General features: G+C 38.0%; 2 protein-coding genes across 8 annotated transcripts in view; both read right to left on the bottom strand.

Moving 5' to 3' along the window:
• TNFAIP8 (TNF alpha induced protein 8) overlaps window positions 1–7,442 on the bottom strand; it is a 66,964-nt gene extending 59,522 nt beyond the window's left edge. Inside the window, exon 1 of the mRNA XM_074856621.1 lies at window positions 7,336–7,442. Within this exon, the coding sequence (XP_074712722.1) occupies window position 7,336 (1 nt within the window). The 5' untranslated portion in view covers window positions 7,337–7,442. The remainder of the gene's footprint in view (window positions 1–7,335) is intronic.
• An 834-nt stretch (window positions 7,443–8,276) lies between these two features.
• DMXL1 (Dmx like 1) overlaps window positions 8,277–19,438 on the bottom strand; it is a 92,261-nt gene continuing 81,099 nt past the window's right edge. For 6 of the 7 annotated variants that reach the window (XM_074856558.1, XM_074856552.1, XM_074856557.1 and 3 more), the window contains 7 exons: window positions 16,812–16,872; window positions 16,121–16,248; window positions 15,855–15,947; window positions 15,289–15,380; window positions 14,310–14,362; window positions 12,334–12,551; window positions 8,277–11,931 (listed from right to left, as the gene is read on the bottom strand). In XM_074856558.1, the coding sequence (XP_074712659.1) occupies window positions 11,707–11,931; window positions 12,334–12,551; window positions 14,310–14,362; window positions 15,289–15,380; window positions 15,855–15,947; window positions 16,121–16,248; window positions 16,812–16,872 (870 nt within the window). In that variant the 3' untranslated portion in view covers window positions 8,277–11,706. Of the gene's footprint in view, window positions 11,932–12,333; window positions 12,552–14,309; window positions 14,363–15,288; window positions 15,381–15,854; window positions 15,948–16,120; window positions 16,249–16,811; window positions 16,873–17,145; window positions 17,197–19,438 lie in introns of all 7 variants that reach the window. The other variant, XM_074856560.1, reaches the window with a different exon arrangement.

Here is a 19,438-nt window from a genome sequence, read left to right as displayed (position 1 = left end):
AAAAAAAAGTATCAAGATTTCCATTACATGGTTTATAGTAACAGATCTGTATTATTTCATTATTTCATCAGATGGGAGGCTAAAGCATTCTTTCATTTATCCACATTGTTATTAACATTAAATACTACTCAGTGATACAAGAAAAGAAAACTGTAGTCAAACAAACAAACAAAAAAATTAGCTTTCCCTCAGTGTGTTTAAATTATTCTTAAACTGCTGGAAACCTCAGAAAGATGTTCAGAAAAACATTGCTACACTCATCCTGAATCCACTTGAGACTTCAGCAAGGGATATCCCTATAAACGAACCTCACGTAATTTATATAATTGCTTTTATTAACTTAAAAGAAGTTATGGGGGGGAAAATATGAAATATTAAACCTGTTATCCCACCAGTGAAGATCTGCCCTTTAGCTCAAATGCAAGAGTCAGTTTGCATCACAATGCTGACAAAATAAAACAACACAGCTTCTTGATTTTGTTACATAAAAATGTAGTGATGATTTTTGTTACATAAAAATTTCAAGACAGCACAGATACAAAAGTCCTTCAGCTGTATTATTCCATATTTCACTGTACTAATAGCCATATCTAAACAGTTAAAGATAAATGTTATCAACTGCTTTCTTCTAACTTGACTTGCAAAGTTTTGAACAGCTAAGCAAACTTCAAGGCTCCTAAAATAAGCTCAGCTTTGTCTCTCTTGCTCTACCCTCCATTTACATTCTTCTCTTCCCTGCATCTTATGCAAAAGGCTTCTACTTTTTAATCTCATAAAAAGCATAATTAAGTTCCACATGCCATTAACCCCCCCCAGCTGTTTACAAAATCATTCCAATCATGCCAAAAAGATAACACAGCTAAAAGTGCTAGCAATACTATGAAAAAGACCAAGTCTAGACTACTTGACAGACAGGTTTTATGTCTGGAATCCCAAATGCTACAAGTTGGAAGCCCAACAGTAGCAAATTACTTTCCTCAATGTAAACTCAACAACAAAAATATATCAAGGATGTAAAGCTCTAAGTAGGTTGGCAAGGTATTCTCAGAAGGGGATTTTTTTTTTTAATAAAACAGTTCTGCAGTTAGCAGTCATGAAGACAGTACTATACACAGCAGGATTAGATAAAATGTTAATATCAATAGTTATTGACTATAAAACATGAAGATGACAGGGATTTTTAAAAAAAATATTTGCTGAACAATTTTTGTTTCACCTTGTAAAGAAGCATAAAATACAAAATTCAGCTGAAGTGCTGCTGATAAAATGCAGAGTTTTTGTTCCCAGTTGAGGAGGTAGGATGTGTGATGAGGTGAAGGTGGGCAAAGGTTCCTCCACAGGACTTGGAAATTACTTTAATACACTAAATAAAATAGGCTAAGCAAATATACAAAACAAGTTACTAAAAAGTGGAAGGATATCATGAATAAACACATCTCTAATTATGAATACTCTAAATTGTCTTAACAGTCAGGGCGTAATTACAGGCTATTTAACTAGACTTACCTTATCTAGGTTTTTTATGCCTGTGCATACTTGCCACTTGGAGAGTACCTTCTGCAGCAGATGAGTCAGAAAGTCACAGGTATCTTCCAGTACCCACTAGTATTTCTGTACAACATTCTGAAACCAGAGTATCTAAATAATCCAAAAATCTACAGTGTTTTGTGAGACATGGAAGGTATGGTTTTGCTATAGATTTCATATTAGTTAACCACAATATACCAGAGAGAGCTCTAAAAACTGACTGCTTCATATAAAACTGTGATGCTTTATTAATAGTAATTAACATAGCAGCAACATCCTCTTCGTTCCTCAAAGCAAAGCAGCACCAAAAACCGCTTCATAACTATTTGTACAAAAATAACAATAGAATGCTTTCAATAAATCAAGAGGCAGCTATTTACTTCGGACATTGTAACAAGCAAGTTGAATCATATTTTAGGAGCATTTTGCTATTTATGTCCAGTGACACCAGTGACTCTGTTACGTCTTAGATTTCTGAAGAACTGGTGAAAGCAGGAAGTTAAGGTTTTGTTTCTTTTAGGACTGAGTGACAGCAGCGATGCATTTACAACTGGAGTGCTAGCTAGCACACCCACCCAACAGACTTCTGACACAAACTGCTCCTCATCACCTGAAACCTAATTTTAATATATTTTTTTCAGGATTTCCAGATTAACTTCCAGAACTTCAGCTGTATCTATAGGTAAAATAAGTTTTTCAAGCAAGTCTAATATTCTGCACTAATGCCAACATACTTTTGAAAGCTCAGTACTACCCATCAAATTAGAAGTGGCTGACACTGCTATATGGGAATTGTGTCCAAAATAGAAAGAATTCGGATAGAAACCAAAGGGTAATTCACCTTCATGGAGAATCAAAGTGGTCACAGACATCATTTTTCCCAATGAATCATGGAAATGTGGTAGCATTTTGTTTGACAAACACTTTAGCATGTCTTTGAATAAAATTATCTCTTTCTTAAACATTTTTTTCCCTAACAGAGAAAAATTTCCTTCGCCTTCCTGAATAACTTATTACTTTATTACTTAAAATGTCTTTCAAGACAGACAATTTTATGACGTTATCTGTGCATCATATGCATGCTGGAGAGGATAGAGGGCTTGAAAATCACTTACTGGTAACTAGAGGACACGGACACAAAGCCCATTGGTGACATACACCTCCAGGTGATTTAACAGCTGTCACTCATGGTCAGACATGTTTCCAAATAACTACCATTAGCAATGACTGCACCCAGACCGATTTCCGTAGGATAATACTACTGTAGTCTTCATTGCATTGTTTCATAAATTAGAAGAAAATGCTGGGGTTTGACATGTCTAGTTTTGTTGATCCTATAATACAAATTGAACTTCAAAACTAGGCATTTAAAAATACCCAACCCTATTTCTGGGAGAAAAATGAGATTTTGGATTAAGCCAGGCATATTTAATACTAAAATTCACCTACTAGGAGATACGCTTTTAGTTAATGAGAAAGCATTGAAAGAAATGCAGATTTTGGTACTGGTATCTTCTGGATTTAATCCTAAACATACATCTTATTAATTCACCAATGCCAACTAATGGTTTTATCATCTAAAAGGCATGTAACACCTCTGAAGTCCCTGCAAGATTTGCTCAAGCGTTGAGACACTTCATTTTCACCATGTGGGATTCTAAAGAGAAACAGAACTGAAGTTAAATTAAGGAATAACTTTAACTTGCATCATTTAAAGGGCATGCATGTTGTTTGATAGACCATCTCATACAGCCACCTTACTAAATTCAAGGCTGCTGCAGAGATCCCAGGGACCACCACAGTGAAAAAAAGAAAAAGAAAGAAGTGAGGTTTTGGCTCCAAGCGACAGTGTCCATGATCAGTTCAGAAAACAGCACCTGAAGTACAGGATTATCAGCTTCTAATTTAAATCATCTATTCTGTACTCTTCCCCTTCTTTGAGACTTGTTAGAGATGCTAATGAAACAGGCATGTGCTACTGCTCTGCAAATTACAGGGCACAGAGCTCACACTTCTCAGTGGGGGTAAGGTCAGTCTATCTTCAAGTTAAAAAAAGACATTCTGGTTTGAGCAAAGCATTCCTGAAGAGAGAGTGTAGAAATGCTGAGTGAAACTTCTTGCTCACTTGCTTAACTGACAAAACGCCATCTTAACTTACAAAATGCCATCTTAACTTCTACTTGACCACACAAAACATTTATTCTGGGTCTTATGATCTGAAGATGCTGGAGGCATAAGGGAAAAAAAACCCATAACTAATTTCAAGCCATTCTCAGTTTCTTTGGTTCTGAAGCCAATGTGAAATAGAGGACTAGATTTTCTGCTACATTACAGTTGAAAAATGTTGCAGACATTTCTATTACAGATAAAATAGACAACACAGCTGCTCATGGCTGTGAGCATATACCCACAAAAAAAATCCCAAACCAACCCTAAAATGTCCTTAAGTTACTTCGCCGTTAAATCATCAGCTCCTGGAGTACCATATTCTGTGTATTGATACTCCAAACAACAGACAAGAGTACTAGAATTTCTTAAATTGACATATATATCACCAGAATATGTCTTGATGCTTGTTCAAGATACATTGTATACAAGGTATACTTTGCCTGTGAGAAAATTCTTCCTCAATACTTAATTTTCTGTTAAATTTTGTTTTGTTCATCAGATCAGCCTGATCTGCAAAACCTAACTTAAACAAAGCATAAGAAATTTGTTGGTGGGGGAAGATGAAAGTAGTTTAAATGATCTACCTAAAGGTGGGAAAATACAAGAAATGACAAGAAACATAGCTACAAAGGAATAAAAAAAAAAAAAAAAAAGGAAGCAAAGTACAGTCCAAATGCCTTGTATTATATCTCTGTGATGTTAGAAGCTATAACCAAATTCATCCAGCCAGTAGTCAAAGCTACTACCAACCATTTAGATTAAGCAGGTAATTTAAGTGGATATATCCAACGTTAAGACCATGACAAATATCACTTAGTAACTTCTTTTTCCCTTTTTATCTTTCTACTGTCCGTGTATAAGCATTAATAAGGGAAATTCTAGGCCAAAACCTCTGTTAAGGGGTAAACTCAAGAGTGAACATCTGCAACCCGGAAGAAAATTCATCATAAAGATGTAACTTCTCTCAAACCAGCTACTGTTTACATACCATACTTTGTTATTCAGTACTTCTGTTATTTGTATAAAAAATAATTTGTAGGGATTAAAGATTATTAGGCATTTTGGTGTCCATCACTTGGAGAACTTGTCCTGATGTACTGAAATAAGAAGTTGACAAAAGGTGGGGATTTCTCAACCATTTGATTATTTCCTCAGCCATCTGAAGCAGCAATTTTTATTCGTTACCTAGCAGCAAGTATTTAAAGAAAACTCAAAACAGGCAAATTAAGCCACAAAGTAGACTGAAATCTAGGTTTAGTCAGATTAGGCTAGTTACTATTTAACGGAAATGAGCAGCTTCCTGTTGTCAGGGCAAACAACGAGAAACTTCCATTTCAAGCCTCAGTGTTTTGTGCTCCTGCTAAGATCTGCGCCATAACTTTTATTTTGATAATATTCCATGTGAAATTTGCTTCCAGGTTAAATAAAAATAAGCATTTAATTATACTAGAACATTTTAGATCCTTCTTCTTGCTTCTAAGCACGTTCCAAGTTCACCAGATTTTGTCTTGGACTTCCTTCCACTGCAAAACTCTTTTTCTCACTGGATTTCTTTCCCTATCAATTCCTGTTTAGAGCCTCAGCAAACCTTTATGTGGTTTGACAAACAGCTGACGATTCCCATCTCTTGGAAAATAGACTTCTGGGATGAAGCAGTGAGGAACATCCAAACGTCCTCCTAATACTGGAGTAGCTCATTCCCTTGACGATGTTTTTTTCTCCTCCTCATTACAATGTTTTAAATGAGGCAAAGGTAAAAATGTATCTTGTTCATGTAACATGCAGTACATCCATCATGTGCTTGTTTAAGTTAAAACTTGGGGATCTGCAAACACATGATGATACATTTTTGCACTATTAATATACGGCAACAATATAAGCAGGATGATGAGGAAGGGAATGCATTTAGCCTAATTTCAGGTTATAATATCTCAGACTTGCACTGTCTCCAAAGTTTACTAAAAGGTTCATTAATCACTGTGAGGTAGAAATAATCAGAAACTTCCACCCCAAAGAAATAAAGATTCACACCAAAAGCCATTAAATGGAAGCTATAAGCAGTACACAGCATCAATGGCTTTTCCTATGTTTTTAAACAACATCCACCTATCTAATGTCGCTCCCACCACAGGAACAGCGTGCAGAACCAGGACTTGGTCTAGGTACAGTGCCTTCCTGGGCACGGCACAGCCTGACTTGGGCTGCCCCTGCAATACCCACCTTGGGTCTCCCAACAGAGAACAGTAACTGCATCTCACAGTGATACCCACAAGTGATTAAGTTCAGACCAGCGATACTTTTCAGACCAGACCTGTGGTCTGTAGCAACCAAACAGCTAGTCTGCTGTCGCAAGGGCTGCAAGCACTTGGCTCTGCTATCAGCGCTCTTTCACAGCAAATTTCCTATTTAGAGATGACAAGAGATAAGTAGAGCTCGCAGCAGTCAACCCAGGCAGGGATTGCAATCGACAGCTCCTCATCTGGTGTATCTGACTGCTCGGAGTTTTGAGCGGGCAGTTTGTAACATGAGTAGTTTCACTAGTCAGTTACGCAAAATAATCTGTAAAGGAGCATAACTGAAACAAGACACATGCATCCTTTGGACTGCATTTTGCTTTACCAGTGTGAACGAGTTGTCAAGTAAGACTGCAAACGTGCACCTCTAGAGACACAGGTTTCCAAAAAGGTTTCCAAAAAGAAAGCCCACACTGAACCATGATCTCTCTTATTTAATTAGCAGTATGTAAATAAGATACAAACTAATTTCACTGGCAGAATTTTTGCTAGTAGTATTTCAAAACCAAACTCATGTATCCCAGAAAAGTTTGTCTTTTACCAGCACCATGCAGAGTTCATCTGCATTACCACACTTGTTGCCTCTGCCTCAAGAGCCAAAGCTCTGTTTTGTGCGTGCTCAAGCACACCCTGCCGAGGGCTACGGCTCGCCAGAGGCGAAAGCAGAAATATTTCTCAGAAGAAGCAGAAAACTGTCCCGCTGCGCGGGAAGAGCGAACAGAGGGAAAACAGGCAGTTAGACTTCCTCGACGAGAGACCCATGTACGGCTTTCACCTAAATACATTTCTGCGTGACGAAACTCTTAACGCGGGTGCTTGGGGGCAGCTCCCGCCTCGAGAGCCGCTCCGAGGTGGTGCCGGGGCTCTGCAGCGTCGAGAGTCGCTGGGGCAGGAGGAGACAGACACGCGCCCCGGCCACGGCCCCGGCCCCGGCGGGGCTTCCGGAGTTCCGCCCCAGCCACCGCGTTCCGCCCCCGATGCTGAAACCCGAGTACCTCCGGGGCGGCGCGGGGAGCCCAGCTTTGCTTCCCAGCACCGACCCGGGCTCCGCCACCTGCAGCCTCCGGGGAGGCCGGGCCCCCTCCGCCACCCCCTCAGGGGGGAAGCGGCTGGGGCGCCGCCGGGCCGCCAGGCCCCAGCCCGCCCTGCCGCTGAGGCGCCGACGGGCGCGGGCCCGCCCAGCCGCGGCGGGGCTGCTGCCCTCGCCCGCTCCTTCCTCCGGCGCGCAGGGCAGGGGAGAGCAGGGGAGAGCGCGGCAGGGCCGGGCCGGGCAGAGCCGGGCAGGGCAGGGGACTGCCCAGCGCGGCGGGAGCGGGACCCCGCGCCGCGGAGCGGCGGCACTTACTGTGTGGGCGCGGAGCGGGGGCGGCGGCGCCTCCTCGGGGCTGGCGGCGGGAGCGGCGGGAGCGGCGCTGCCGAGGCGGTGCGGGCGCGGCGGAGGTAACCCCGGCTCCCCGCGCCGCGGGGCGGGGCGCGGGCCTGGCGGGCGGGCCAGGGGCGGCTCTGCCCGGGGCGGGTCTGCCCGCCGTGGCCGCGAGCCCCGGGGCGGGAGGGGCGGGCGAAGGCCGGGCAGTCCCCCGCGGCGGAGCCCCCCTGCCCGCCCCGCTCCAGCTCCCGCTGCCACCGCGCTCCCCGGGGCGAGCAGCGCGTATGGCCACAGGAAAGGCGAGCAGCTCGGCTAGACCGCCTTCCCGCCGGGACACACGCCGCGGAAAGGATCGGGTGGGCAAGAGGGGGTTAAACACGCCTGCAAGGGAAAGCACGGTCTAGGTGCTAAGTTTCAGGGAACATCTTTTCTTTGCTTCTTTCCCTGCTTTGCTACCAAAGGAGTTACAATTATTGCAAGGGCAAACCCCAAATGAACTTGTTCGTTCGTTCGTTATACTGAGCTGCACGTTGAGGTGTTTTTAATTCTGGCAGCAGCTTGCTGCCTAGTGTGTAACTAAAATTGGGGCACTCATCTTTGTATGTCTTCTAGAGGTGAAAAAGTTCCCCAAGACCCTCACAGGCTTTCAATTTTAAATGAAACAGACAAGGGGTTAAAAAAGTTAGCTGTGGAAGAAAATTATGATCACTAAACCAGCCTCATTCCCCTGAGAAATGACTTAGAACGAACTACAACTAATCGTTATGCATTGGATTTCGAAAAAGCAAAAAAACCCCAAAACCTCAAAAGCTAATACAAGGAAAGCTAAGGCATTAATAAAAAAAAAAAAGACAGGAAAAGATCAAAACCATGCAGATTTTAGAGCTAGAAATGGAGAGGAATAAGAAACACCAAGAAACTTGGTAAATCAGTATCTTTATTTTATAGAAAGTAGTTTGATCAGTGTGCTGAACCTGCCCTTAGAGGTGGTTTTGCTATTTTTAGTAAAAATAAACATTTGAAAAAATTATGTTGGAGAACATAAGAGTCTCCAAGTTTATTTCCTTTTAATCACTTGCTTTTTTTCATACCTATTACAACTAACGCTGGGTGCTCTTAAGAGGAAGGGAGTAGTACCTTATGTAGGATATCTCAACAGTTTATTTCCTCTAATGGGTACCAAGGTTCTTAAAACGCAGTAGAACATGTATAAGCTCACCTTGTGCCACTGCAGCATGGTACAAAATCTGCATCTATTTCACTCTCCATCTTTCTCCATAAACATCCTGCAACATCAGCTGGTTAAAAGTCACACAGCAAGCCAGTTTAAGTACCCAGATGGCCAGAGTTTTAACTCTCACAAGTTACTAAAGTAATAGTAAAGAACTTGGATCATATATTTGTTTGAGGTAACTGAATCAATTCGCAACACAAGAATGACACACTCTGATTGCATTATGTATTGCTACATAGACAAACACAAGTCACAACTGCTAGTCTATGATATTTAAAAGGGACATTATCAACTACAAGCTAAGTTATTTTGTCTGAACATGGAATTATTGTTGATTAAGCACTGGTATACGCAAATTTTAAGTTCAATTTGTGCACATGGCTACTCAAGCACAGAACTCTGGGTAGCCACTGTTACCCTTCTGTTTGAGTAATTTGCATAGCAACAAGGAGAAAGCATTAATTTCTGGAGGACAAGTCAGTGGAAGTTGAGGGCAACAGCTGGAAGAGTTTTGAGTTCAGTTCTTCCCCATGACTATATTTAAAGTTGATAGTGTCCCTTTAAAAATTTCAGATACAACAGAACTTAACTCATTTGGATTCCATCATTTCAAGAAAGCTACTGATAATTTGACTTACAATTGTTAATCATCAATGAACACTATACAAGCAAACAACTGATTTGTAAGTGAAGTAGCAGCAACATGGAATTCTAGAAGGTTGAGTTTCTGCGTATTTATTGGGAAGATTATGAAGGTGTGGCAAATACACTGTGATTTTACATAATTTAGTTTTAAGAGTAGCTTATGGTAACTATAAACATTATTGAAAATACCTGCTCACAGTCAGTACTTTTCTGATATAAGCATAAATTTGCCAGGATTATTCATAGTGCAGCTCTACTCAGAAAAATGACAACATTGTATGTCTTGGCAAATTACATACAAAATCTGCTCAGTTCACAGATGATAAGACTGCTTTTTGTGATTGCCAGTACAATAAATCGAGTTTGAAATATTAAAGCTAATGAGATATAAATATTTAAGGACAAAACATCAAGGACATCATATAATGTTGCCATGATTTTAGCACTTTTTCCTTTTCTGAATGTAACTTTGTTAGTTCAGTGGGTGCATGTAACTAATGCATAGCTGTAGGCAGCTACAAAGTCAGGGTTTCAACTGATTCTCAAGGAGTGTGCTACTGTTAACTCCATTGTTTTCCTTCTTTCATTAGAATAAGGAATATTAGAAACTCAGCCACTGAGCAGATACGACATACACATTGGGCAAGTCTGTTTCGTAAGGTGGTGTCACTTTTAGTCAGTCACTTTTCTGGTCCATCACTGTACTTAAACTGTTCTGATATCAATTTTGATTTCAATCTGTAAGTGTTGTGGAAAAACTATTACAATTGAATCACTGAACAGCTGTACCAGTTTGAAATGCTATCACATGCTTCTTCATGGCAAAATATTCACATTCTTTTTATTGCACAATTTGAGAATTCAGGTTATGTGCATAAAAACCTTCATAGTGTTTGCACTGCAACTTGCAAAACATACATTGAGAATGACCTTAATACATTTTATAAAATCTTTTAAAACAATTTTATATTCCTAAGATAAAAGCATCCTGAGAATGTTACAAAGTTCATTTTACAAGCCCTTCGTTTCTGCTATGCTTTATTTATCCCCATAGTTCCTAATTTGACAAGTTTATTTTACAGTTAATATCTTGGTGCTATATTTCACAAAATATCTTTTAGCAAAAAGTACACCATTGGCATTCAAGTAATCCAGCCTCACATCTAATTTACAAATTAAACCTTTGTCAAGCTCTCAAGTCAGGAAAAGTAAACCAAAATACTTACATAAACAGTTTTTAGCTGACTAAAAAAATGTAAAGGCTTTGTGCATGAATAATTTGGTCAAACATTTAAGTTATGCAGTTCAATATTTTGGCAAAAAAAATCCATCTATCCTTTTCAAAATTTTTTTCTTTACACCAGATGTAAACATACAGTACAAAGACTGACAGTATTAAAGTACTTTGCTGTTGAACATTTTTCCTTTTTCCTTTTTCAAAGTACTTAGGAAAAGCAGACTAACAAGAATGTAAGTGCTAAGAGTGAACTGAGTATCTTTGGGCTAAATAAAAGTCTTACTGGAAAACATGTAAAAATAAATTACTTTTTTTTCTTCCTCTACAGACATGTAAATAAATAGTCTTTGAAGAAATTCTAGTGCCATATCCTAAAGCAGTATCTTCCTGTATCTTTTTGATCAAGACTAAAGCTTCACACATAATCTTGAGTATTTTACCAGGAAGATATCCAGATATCCGTTCATATTTACATATTTTTGTAAAGGGAGTGTTCAGGGTTAAAAATATATTTATTTTTAAAAGGTAAGCCTGCCATCCTGATGGCAGCGATTCAAGCTATAGAACAGAAGACAAGTTACAGAACAGCCTTCAGTTTCTTATACCCTAGATCAGAGTAAGGAGATCAGGCAAGTTAGAGGTAAACAGCCTGGATTCCAGGAATGGAGAGAGACAGTGGCTCGTTATATGAATGCTTGCATGGCCAGGAGTATCTACTCATACAGGCCTTGTTTCTCTTCTACGCATAGGTATAAATTTTTATTGTTAGCTGTCTAAACAAGTTGAGAAGAGAGACAGTTATAGTTGCCACAGTGAAAGAGTAACATCATCTAAGGTTTCCATCTGGATAGACCTGCTTTTAGAAGGCGGACAGGTGTTGGAATATAAGCAGAGACCGGGCCCAGATGGTACACTCCAGGTGGGAATGTGACTACCTCAAAAGGAAGAGTAAACCACTTCAGCAACATTTTAGCAATATTATAATTATGTAATTTGGAGTCCTGTGTAGCTTTTATTTTAGGCAATGATAAAAATCTGAAGGACCTTGTTAATCTTTAAGGCATAAGTGCTTTGGGGACTAAAAGCTCCAGGTAATAAATATGGGGAGCAAAGAAAAAAAAACAACCTTTGTGGCACAAGCTATCATTGTGTATCTGCTTTGTTGGCTAGTTCCAGTAAAAATATTTTCAGGGATGGCAGAAGGGGAATGTTATATGCTTTTCTGAAAAAAAAATTAGATCATTAATTTCACATCATTTTTTAGCACATCATTTAAAGGGCTGAATCTATCAGGCAAGACTCTCATCTTTACTGTTCCATCAGCACCACAGGACAATATGTGGTTTGCTGGTCCTGTCTCAATTTGCATGACTCCTGTCCCAATGTTTCTGAAGAGAGACTGTCGAGCATGTTCATTGATGAAAGTGTGAAGAAGATTGAACGTAGACAGACTCCATACCTGAAAAAGTATCAAAACATCAATCTCTTGTAAGGATGATTACCATGATCTCAAAATTCACCAGTAATGAGTCATGGAGAAACTGGACTACATTTTGCATTCATTTTTCTGACACTAATGGTAAAAGAAAAATATGTAGCAATCTGTGCTGACAGTTACAGAATATTAATATTAATTTTCTATAATAAGGAATATATACAGGAACTAAGGTAAGCCTAACTAAAAGGAGGACTGCAAAGTAAGAATAACATTTCATAATTAAATTAGTAAATGTGAAAATCAGGGTTGCCAACAAATGCAGAACATATGACATATCTGATTATTCCACACCTATGCAGGATCCTTTTTGAATTTACACATCACCACTATCTTCATCTCTGTTCATTCCCCCCCCATTAATACCTTTATGTTGCCTTCTGCAGATCCTGTGACAAAATACTCTTCTGTAGGATCAACAGCAATTGCTTTGACTGGAGAATCATGACTCTGGAGTAACTGTTGCTGCTGTTTTTGTCGAAGATCAATTATACATGTAAAGCCTTTTCTGCCTCCAGATATTAACAGCTGATGTTTTGGAGCATATGCTAGCACAGTTGCTCCACTATCGTGACAGATAAAAGCTGAAAGCCAAAGCAAAGTAATTTAAATAAATACACAGTACTAATTTCAATTTCACAGTACTAACTTTAGTTTTCCATCAACCTCTAATGGTTCAAGACAGTAGCAACAGTGACTTTGATACTATAATCGAGCTGACCACAACCAGTCCATTTATTGCAGTACCATATATATGTAAGCCCAGGTTCACAGACATCCTGAAGTTGCAGTATTCTCAAAATAAGCAGTTACAATCTGTATGGAAAAAAATTATATCCTTTTTTCTACGCCTGTGTAATCACAAACTCTTAAGCCTTGACCAGAAACAGATTCTTTTCAAACTCTCTAATGTTTTTTACTTTAAGGCATGTTTCCCATAAAAATGTCCTGCTAAATTAGTTGCCCAAATATCTTGTAAGTTTCCACTGGTTATTTTACTTTGCTGCTTTTCACATTTGTTTGGATTTGTCTACTCCCCAAGATGAGTGGAGGAAGTGAATGAAGATTACAATTACCAGAGCAAAGCTCAGTATGTCTGAGACTAGACACTATGAATCCTAACACGTGGCATGTAGTACATTGTACCTGTAGTTCAAAGGGTTCTCTAAATTTACGTTTAGAAATTCCACGTCTCACACATACACTTAAGCATTCACCATACTTTAATTACGAGGAGTTCACAATTCTCTGAGCCTAATTCTGTATTTCAGACATTGAAATGCATTTCTTTTCCACTACAACAAAATGTTAGTAATAAAGTTAATGAAACCTCACTAAATATTTATTACATCTCAAAAGGCAAACTTACATAATTCTTCTAAAGCATTTTTGTAATGCTGTATATAGATATCTATACATGCACACACACACAGAGAAAGCATTTCAAACATTCCACAGTATTTGGCATAACACATGTAGTAAGTGCCACAGAACTGGACAACCTCTGAAAGCAAAAATGCACTACTTTTCAAATATAGCAGTTCAGTTTATCTTTTAGTTCAACTCTGAAAGTTACTACATAATTATGAGATCTTATTTGTACATCTGCTTGTTCAATATATTAATAAAAATCGATTAATATTTTCTAGAAAATTTGGTGCATTTATTAATATACATACCTTTAGAGAACCATTTTATATTCATGGCTTCTCTGAGGACCTGACTTTCACAGAGGCAATGAACTTAACAGTTCATAAAAAGCATGTCCTCTCTCATGTTCTCCATACAGATAATGTATCTGCAAGTGCCCAGTGCTATCTTTATAATACCATTATTTGGTCTAACAGCTGATAATTTTGAGTGGGGCCTCTCTGATTTATGAGTACAGACACAGCCATAGGAACCTTGAATTGAAGGTTGTGGATGCATATCCTGCAAATATGTATCTCATAACTATGCTAAAAACTGCAGTTTTGTCAGCGTTATACCTATTGTCTTCTCGACATGCTAATCACTATAAACAGGAGTTGCTCAGAATCCTTTCAAAAGGAAAAGAAATTACAAATGTCTGGCTGTCATCGGTTGCACTTGTGGTGCAAAGATACAAGGTATGCAAAGGAAGGTGCTCGTGTTCAGGAAACTAGTCCTTTATATATAGCACTAAATAATTTCTCAAAAATCTGTTTTTATATTCCTGCTGGTGCACTCACACAGGACAGTGAAAGATGCTTTACTGCTAATATTGAAATTACTTCTCACAATAACTTTTCCATGAAGACAGACACACACACATATATATTTTTTACTGTCATCAAATATTTTGCTGGTTGTATTTTACTTACCATGCACCAAACTATTTGTAGGTGAAACCAAAGTATCCCAAAGACAAATATTTCTGTAGAAAAAGAAGTTTTAATTCAGTGACAAATGTTCTCAAATATTTTGAACACTGGAAAAATTATCTGAACCTTAAAAAGATTATTTCAGGCATAAAATCAGTATAAACAGACATTCAGTGATTACTTTTGAGCAGACCCTATATTACTTTCATAGTTATACTGCAAGAACATGCCCTCTACACAATCACTCTATGACTGGTTATACTCATAAAGGATTCATATTGAGATTATCATCCTCAATTCAACTGAATTCAGCTGAATGTTAGCAGTTTTTGCTATTTCTTGATCAAAATTTAAGAAAATAAGTATGAAACAAACAGCTGTCCAAAATGCCCTATGTCTATAAAAATAATTTAAGACAGGCCCATAAGAATAGAACAAAACTGAGTATTTCAGTTGGAAGGGACCTACAACAATCATCTAGCCCAGCTGCCTGACCAATTCAGGGCTGACCAAAAGTTTAAGCATGTTAAGGGCACTGTCCAAATGCCTCTTAAAACACTGACAGATGTGGGGCGTTGACCACCTCTCTAGGAAGCCTGTTCTGGTGTTTGACCACTCGCTCAGTAAAAAAATGCTTCCTCATGTCCAGCTTAAACTTCCTCTGGCACAGCTTTGAATCATTCCCATGCGTCCTGTCAGTGCATACCAAACACAAGAGATAGCACTTCCCTCTCCACTTCCCCTCCTCACATGGAACATGAACAGAGGATTTGTGCTCCCCTATGGAACCTCCTTTAACAGACACATGGAATTTAGCTGCAAACATTGCTTCTCTTCCCCTCCCACAAAGAAAGAAAGAGATCAGAAGTAGCATGTTGCTCTTAAACTGCTTAAGGAGAATCATCAAAATAGGTGGAGGGGGAAGGAGAGAAAACATGGCACCGCTTCCATTTTTATGCATTATCACAGCAGTTCTTACCTGTTGTCAGAAGACAATCCTGCTGTGGCTATCAAAGATGATGAACTGATGAAAACAAAGTCATTGGCTGTTTTGTTATGACACTGCCATGTCTGAAAAATTGCAGATTAGAAATTATTAATTAAAGAAGAAATGGATTTTGTGTAAGCATGAAATCTTAAACTTCATCAAGAAGGTAAGTTGTTTCAAAAACAATTTAAAGAACACAGGAGAAAAAAGTTTGTGTATGCCTTTTGATACTCTTAATTTTTCCTGGAAGTACACTTTTAATTGTCCTATGCTATTGACAGTTAATTAATAATTGACAATTACTGACAAGCCTCAAAGAACACTATAAGTTATTTCAGATCTAACACTGCATTTTCTATTTTCCAACTTAGTAAGTATGATTAGGATTTAAGAACTTGTTGGTCATACAGATCACAGGATGGCAACAATGTATTATTAAATCTTGATTAATACTGGTTATCACCACAATTCCTGCCTTCTCCTAACTGTTCTAAAGAGGGAAGGAAATAAGAGAGCACAACACAAGTTTATGAAAGCAAATTTAGTTTTCAGCTTACCAAATATGGTTTAGGTGAAGTTCCAGTAAGTGAACAACATTTCCAATTTGTTTGATATAAACTTATATATCCATCAGCATCAACAATTCCAAACTAAAAAAAGATATATTTATTATAAATACTTATGTATGTATTACTGAGAAACTATCCACAATTCAGCAAAACTACTTTATATTTGAAGAACAGGATGTTTCTGCTAATTTACAATTTGGGGGTGGAGGGAGTGGAAGAGAAGAGGATAAATACAGAAGCATTCTGTCAGTTACCTTATTTCCTTGGTAGTTGAATCTCATTCGAGTTACCCTTGAGTTGCCACCAGACCGAAAACATGTGATTTGCTGTGCATGACCCCATTCAAACATTCTTACACTACCATCCTGAGCGCCTGTCAAGTCTGCAACAGAAAACATTTACAGGACTTTTCACAGGTGTTGCAGCAGTTAAGCAGGAAGGTTGCTTCCACAATTTTAAGAAATCTAACACCAGCTCACAATACCCTCAAAACAACTAGTGCCACAATATGTGCCATAGTACCTGGCATACTGTAGGAGTAGTGGGCACCACTGAAAATTAAACCTGTGCTATTCAAATTTTATTGAACTGTACTTACTCGTTATTGAAGAACTGTATTTAGATGGTACTGAAATATGAAGCTATTTGCTTGGAGATACTAAATTTATCTTTTTCCTACTTTCATCCAAGTCACAAATAAACCAGAAATACAGTACTTTTTGCTATAAAACTGTCACTGTTTCTAAAGGCTATTCTATATCCCCCTGTATTGCTTTTTTTGAAATGAAAAATAGTTTCAGTAAAATAGGGCTTATAAGCAACTTTTAAAACATATAATAGATTGCTGTGCTAGTACAAAATAGCAGCATACTAAGAAATAGGGCCAATAAGTAAATATATAATCTTTAGATAACTTTTTTCTTTTTTTAACAAAACTAAACTTACAATATGGTAATGTTGGATGGGAAGCCATTCTTCTGACATTATTAATAGCCTTCTTGAGCATCTGTTTGATAGACAAAATAGAAATTAATTAAAGAATACTATTGTACAAAAATTTATTGAACTAGAACAATTAGTGATCACAGAGAGTTGTTTCCTACCAAAATTCCTACTGAAAGCAAGTACTGGATTTAGAAATTCAGATAGAAGTCAGTTTCTTCCAAGACTAGTGTAGATGTTAACACTTTTGCAGCTTTATACATCTAGGTAAATATCAACTTTTTGCTTCAGAGATTTATGGATCCAAATATAAACACTCCTTAGACTGCACTCTTACCTCTTTTCTTGCCAATTCGTTTCTGATTCCATTAAATTTATTGGAATATTCCTGAATATTGTAAGATAAGCAAAAGAAAGGCAGAAGCATGTAAAGAAAGAGGTAAACAAACTTTAACAGAAGTAAAAAATAGGAGGGAATGTATTTATTTTCAGGTCTAGTTAATTTATTGTCATTGACTGAGAAGTGATTATTTGTGGCCATCCAAAATAAGCAATATACCTAGCAACTGGTAAATAAAAAGTTCTTTAAAAGCGTTTATAATTTTGCAAATACAGATCAATGGATTTTCAGTTACACTTTTGTTCCTAAATTCCAAACTTTGGTTTGAGCAAGGTACATCAGCAAGAATGCTGATTTTTTTAGTTGATTAATTCCTAACTGGGAAGAGTTCAATATGTGAAAAAGACTGGAGATACTAGACAATTAAGATAAAAACCCCCATCTAATTAAATCAGAAGTCCGACTCACAGCAGGAAAGAAATGGTAGGGAAATGCCATCTGTATTTTCCTACCATGTCTTTTCCCTTCTTTTCTTTCTGTTAATGTACAACAAAGTTAAGTTTTCATTCTTTTATTTCCTGTTAGTTCTCATCAAAAGCATCTGGCTACTTTGAGGACTGTCTTTCCTCAGAAAATTGTTGGATTCAGTTTGCACATGCATGTATTATTTACCTGAACATCTGAGAGAGAAGAGGGCATAAGTTTATATTTGTGCCAGGTGTTAACTTTAAATAACACAAACAAAAGTTTCTTGCCAGAACACTCATTTTCAACACAGCAGCCTACCACTTACTAAGTGTCAGTAGCAAGCTGGCACTGCACTACTTCCATAGAATCGTTTAGGTTGGAAAAGACCTTTAAGATCAGCAAGTCCAACCATGACTTTCAACTGCCACAGTTTTGTACACTATTTTGCCACTGCTTTGTCACTGAAACAGTAGATAGCGAATCAAGTATTTTAAGTGCGCTATTCTCCCCTGGCCTCCAACCATATCAGGATGTCAGCTTCAGGGAGGTATGAATTACAAATTTTTACTTGCTTCATATTACTAAATATGATCCAAAGAGTTGAAAAGCAATGTTCTCAAAGTTTTCAGTTTTCAAACAAAAAGGAAGAAAAACACTTGGAAGGGAAGCAATTAATGTTCTTGCTAAACTCTTCTAGGGTTTGGATTAGTGGAATAATTGCAATCCTCTTGATTACATTTTGGAAGCAGATTTAGATCTTCCAATTCTCAAAGCTTTATTATTTGTTGAAGAGAAAGCCTTATGCTTCTTGGCTACCCAAGCTTATTTCAAAGCATTTTCCTGAAGATAAAAAATAAGATCTTCAAATACATATTTTCCTTTTTTTTTCTTAAGTACTTCAAATGACAAGGAAAAAAGCTCAGTGGTTTGGTAAAACACTGGTTAGTTAAACAATATATACATTATAAGGTTTGGGACAAGACAACAGAGGATGATAGTCTTCAAACATTAGTGCATACACCAATCAGTAAATAATTACAATACTTTGCTCTCTAAACTTGCAATTTATGTGTAAGTGAAAGAACAATTATTCATGCTCATGCTATTTCTTCACCAAAATGAAGGGCTGTGTTGAGTTTTACAGCTACTAACTTTTACTCAGAAGTCAATGGATATCATCTTACTTCACTCATCAGATAAGCATGCATCACGATCTAACTCCTACTGCATTATGCTTTGGAAAAATGCAAGCTTACAGAAATGTGCCTTTGAAAGACTCCGCTAACATAAATCTCTGGTGCAGCATTTCTGACTTAGAAGCCAAGTATCATTATCAAATACAAATACTTCCATTATCAATGTAACTGACATTTGATACTGCTAGCCCTCAGTTTCCCCTTAACAATAACTGATAGCTAGAACACTGATTGCTTTGTTGGAGAGCTGGGTGCTTTGGGCCCAATATACAGTAAGACTGAAGAATAAAAAAAGCTTAGAATTCGACTCAACAGTTATTAAACCAGTGAATATTGCTGTCAGTCACCCTGCCTTGAAAGACAAGCTGCTGAAGAATATTTGGGTTTCAGAGTTGACAATACATACTATTTACCTCAGTGCTTAGAAACACCTCCTGTAAGAACTGTGTAAACAGGAAACAGTGAAGAAGAGTAACAGAAAAACCTTGGAGCTAATAAAATGTTAACTGCCTGAGTATCTTAAGTCCAACAGTTTCCCTTGTTGATGGAAGTGAAGCAAAGACAAGACTGAAAAGCCAGTAATGGTAACAAACAGTGGATTATAGCTACTAAATGGGCTGCAAATA

The sequence above is a fragment of the Strix uralensis genome, chromosome Z (assembly GCF_047716275.1).
Source record: "Strix uralensis isolate ZFMK-TIS-50842 chromosome Z, bStrUra1, whole genome shotgun sequence".
Classification (NCBI taxonomy): Eukaryota; Metazoa; Chordata; class Aves; order Strigiformes; family Strigidae; genus Strix; species Strix uralensis.
This window is presented reverse-complemented; position numbering and strand designations above follow the sequence as displayed.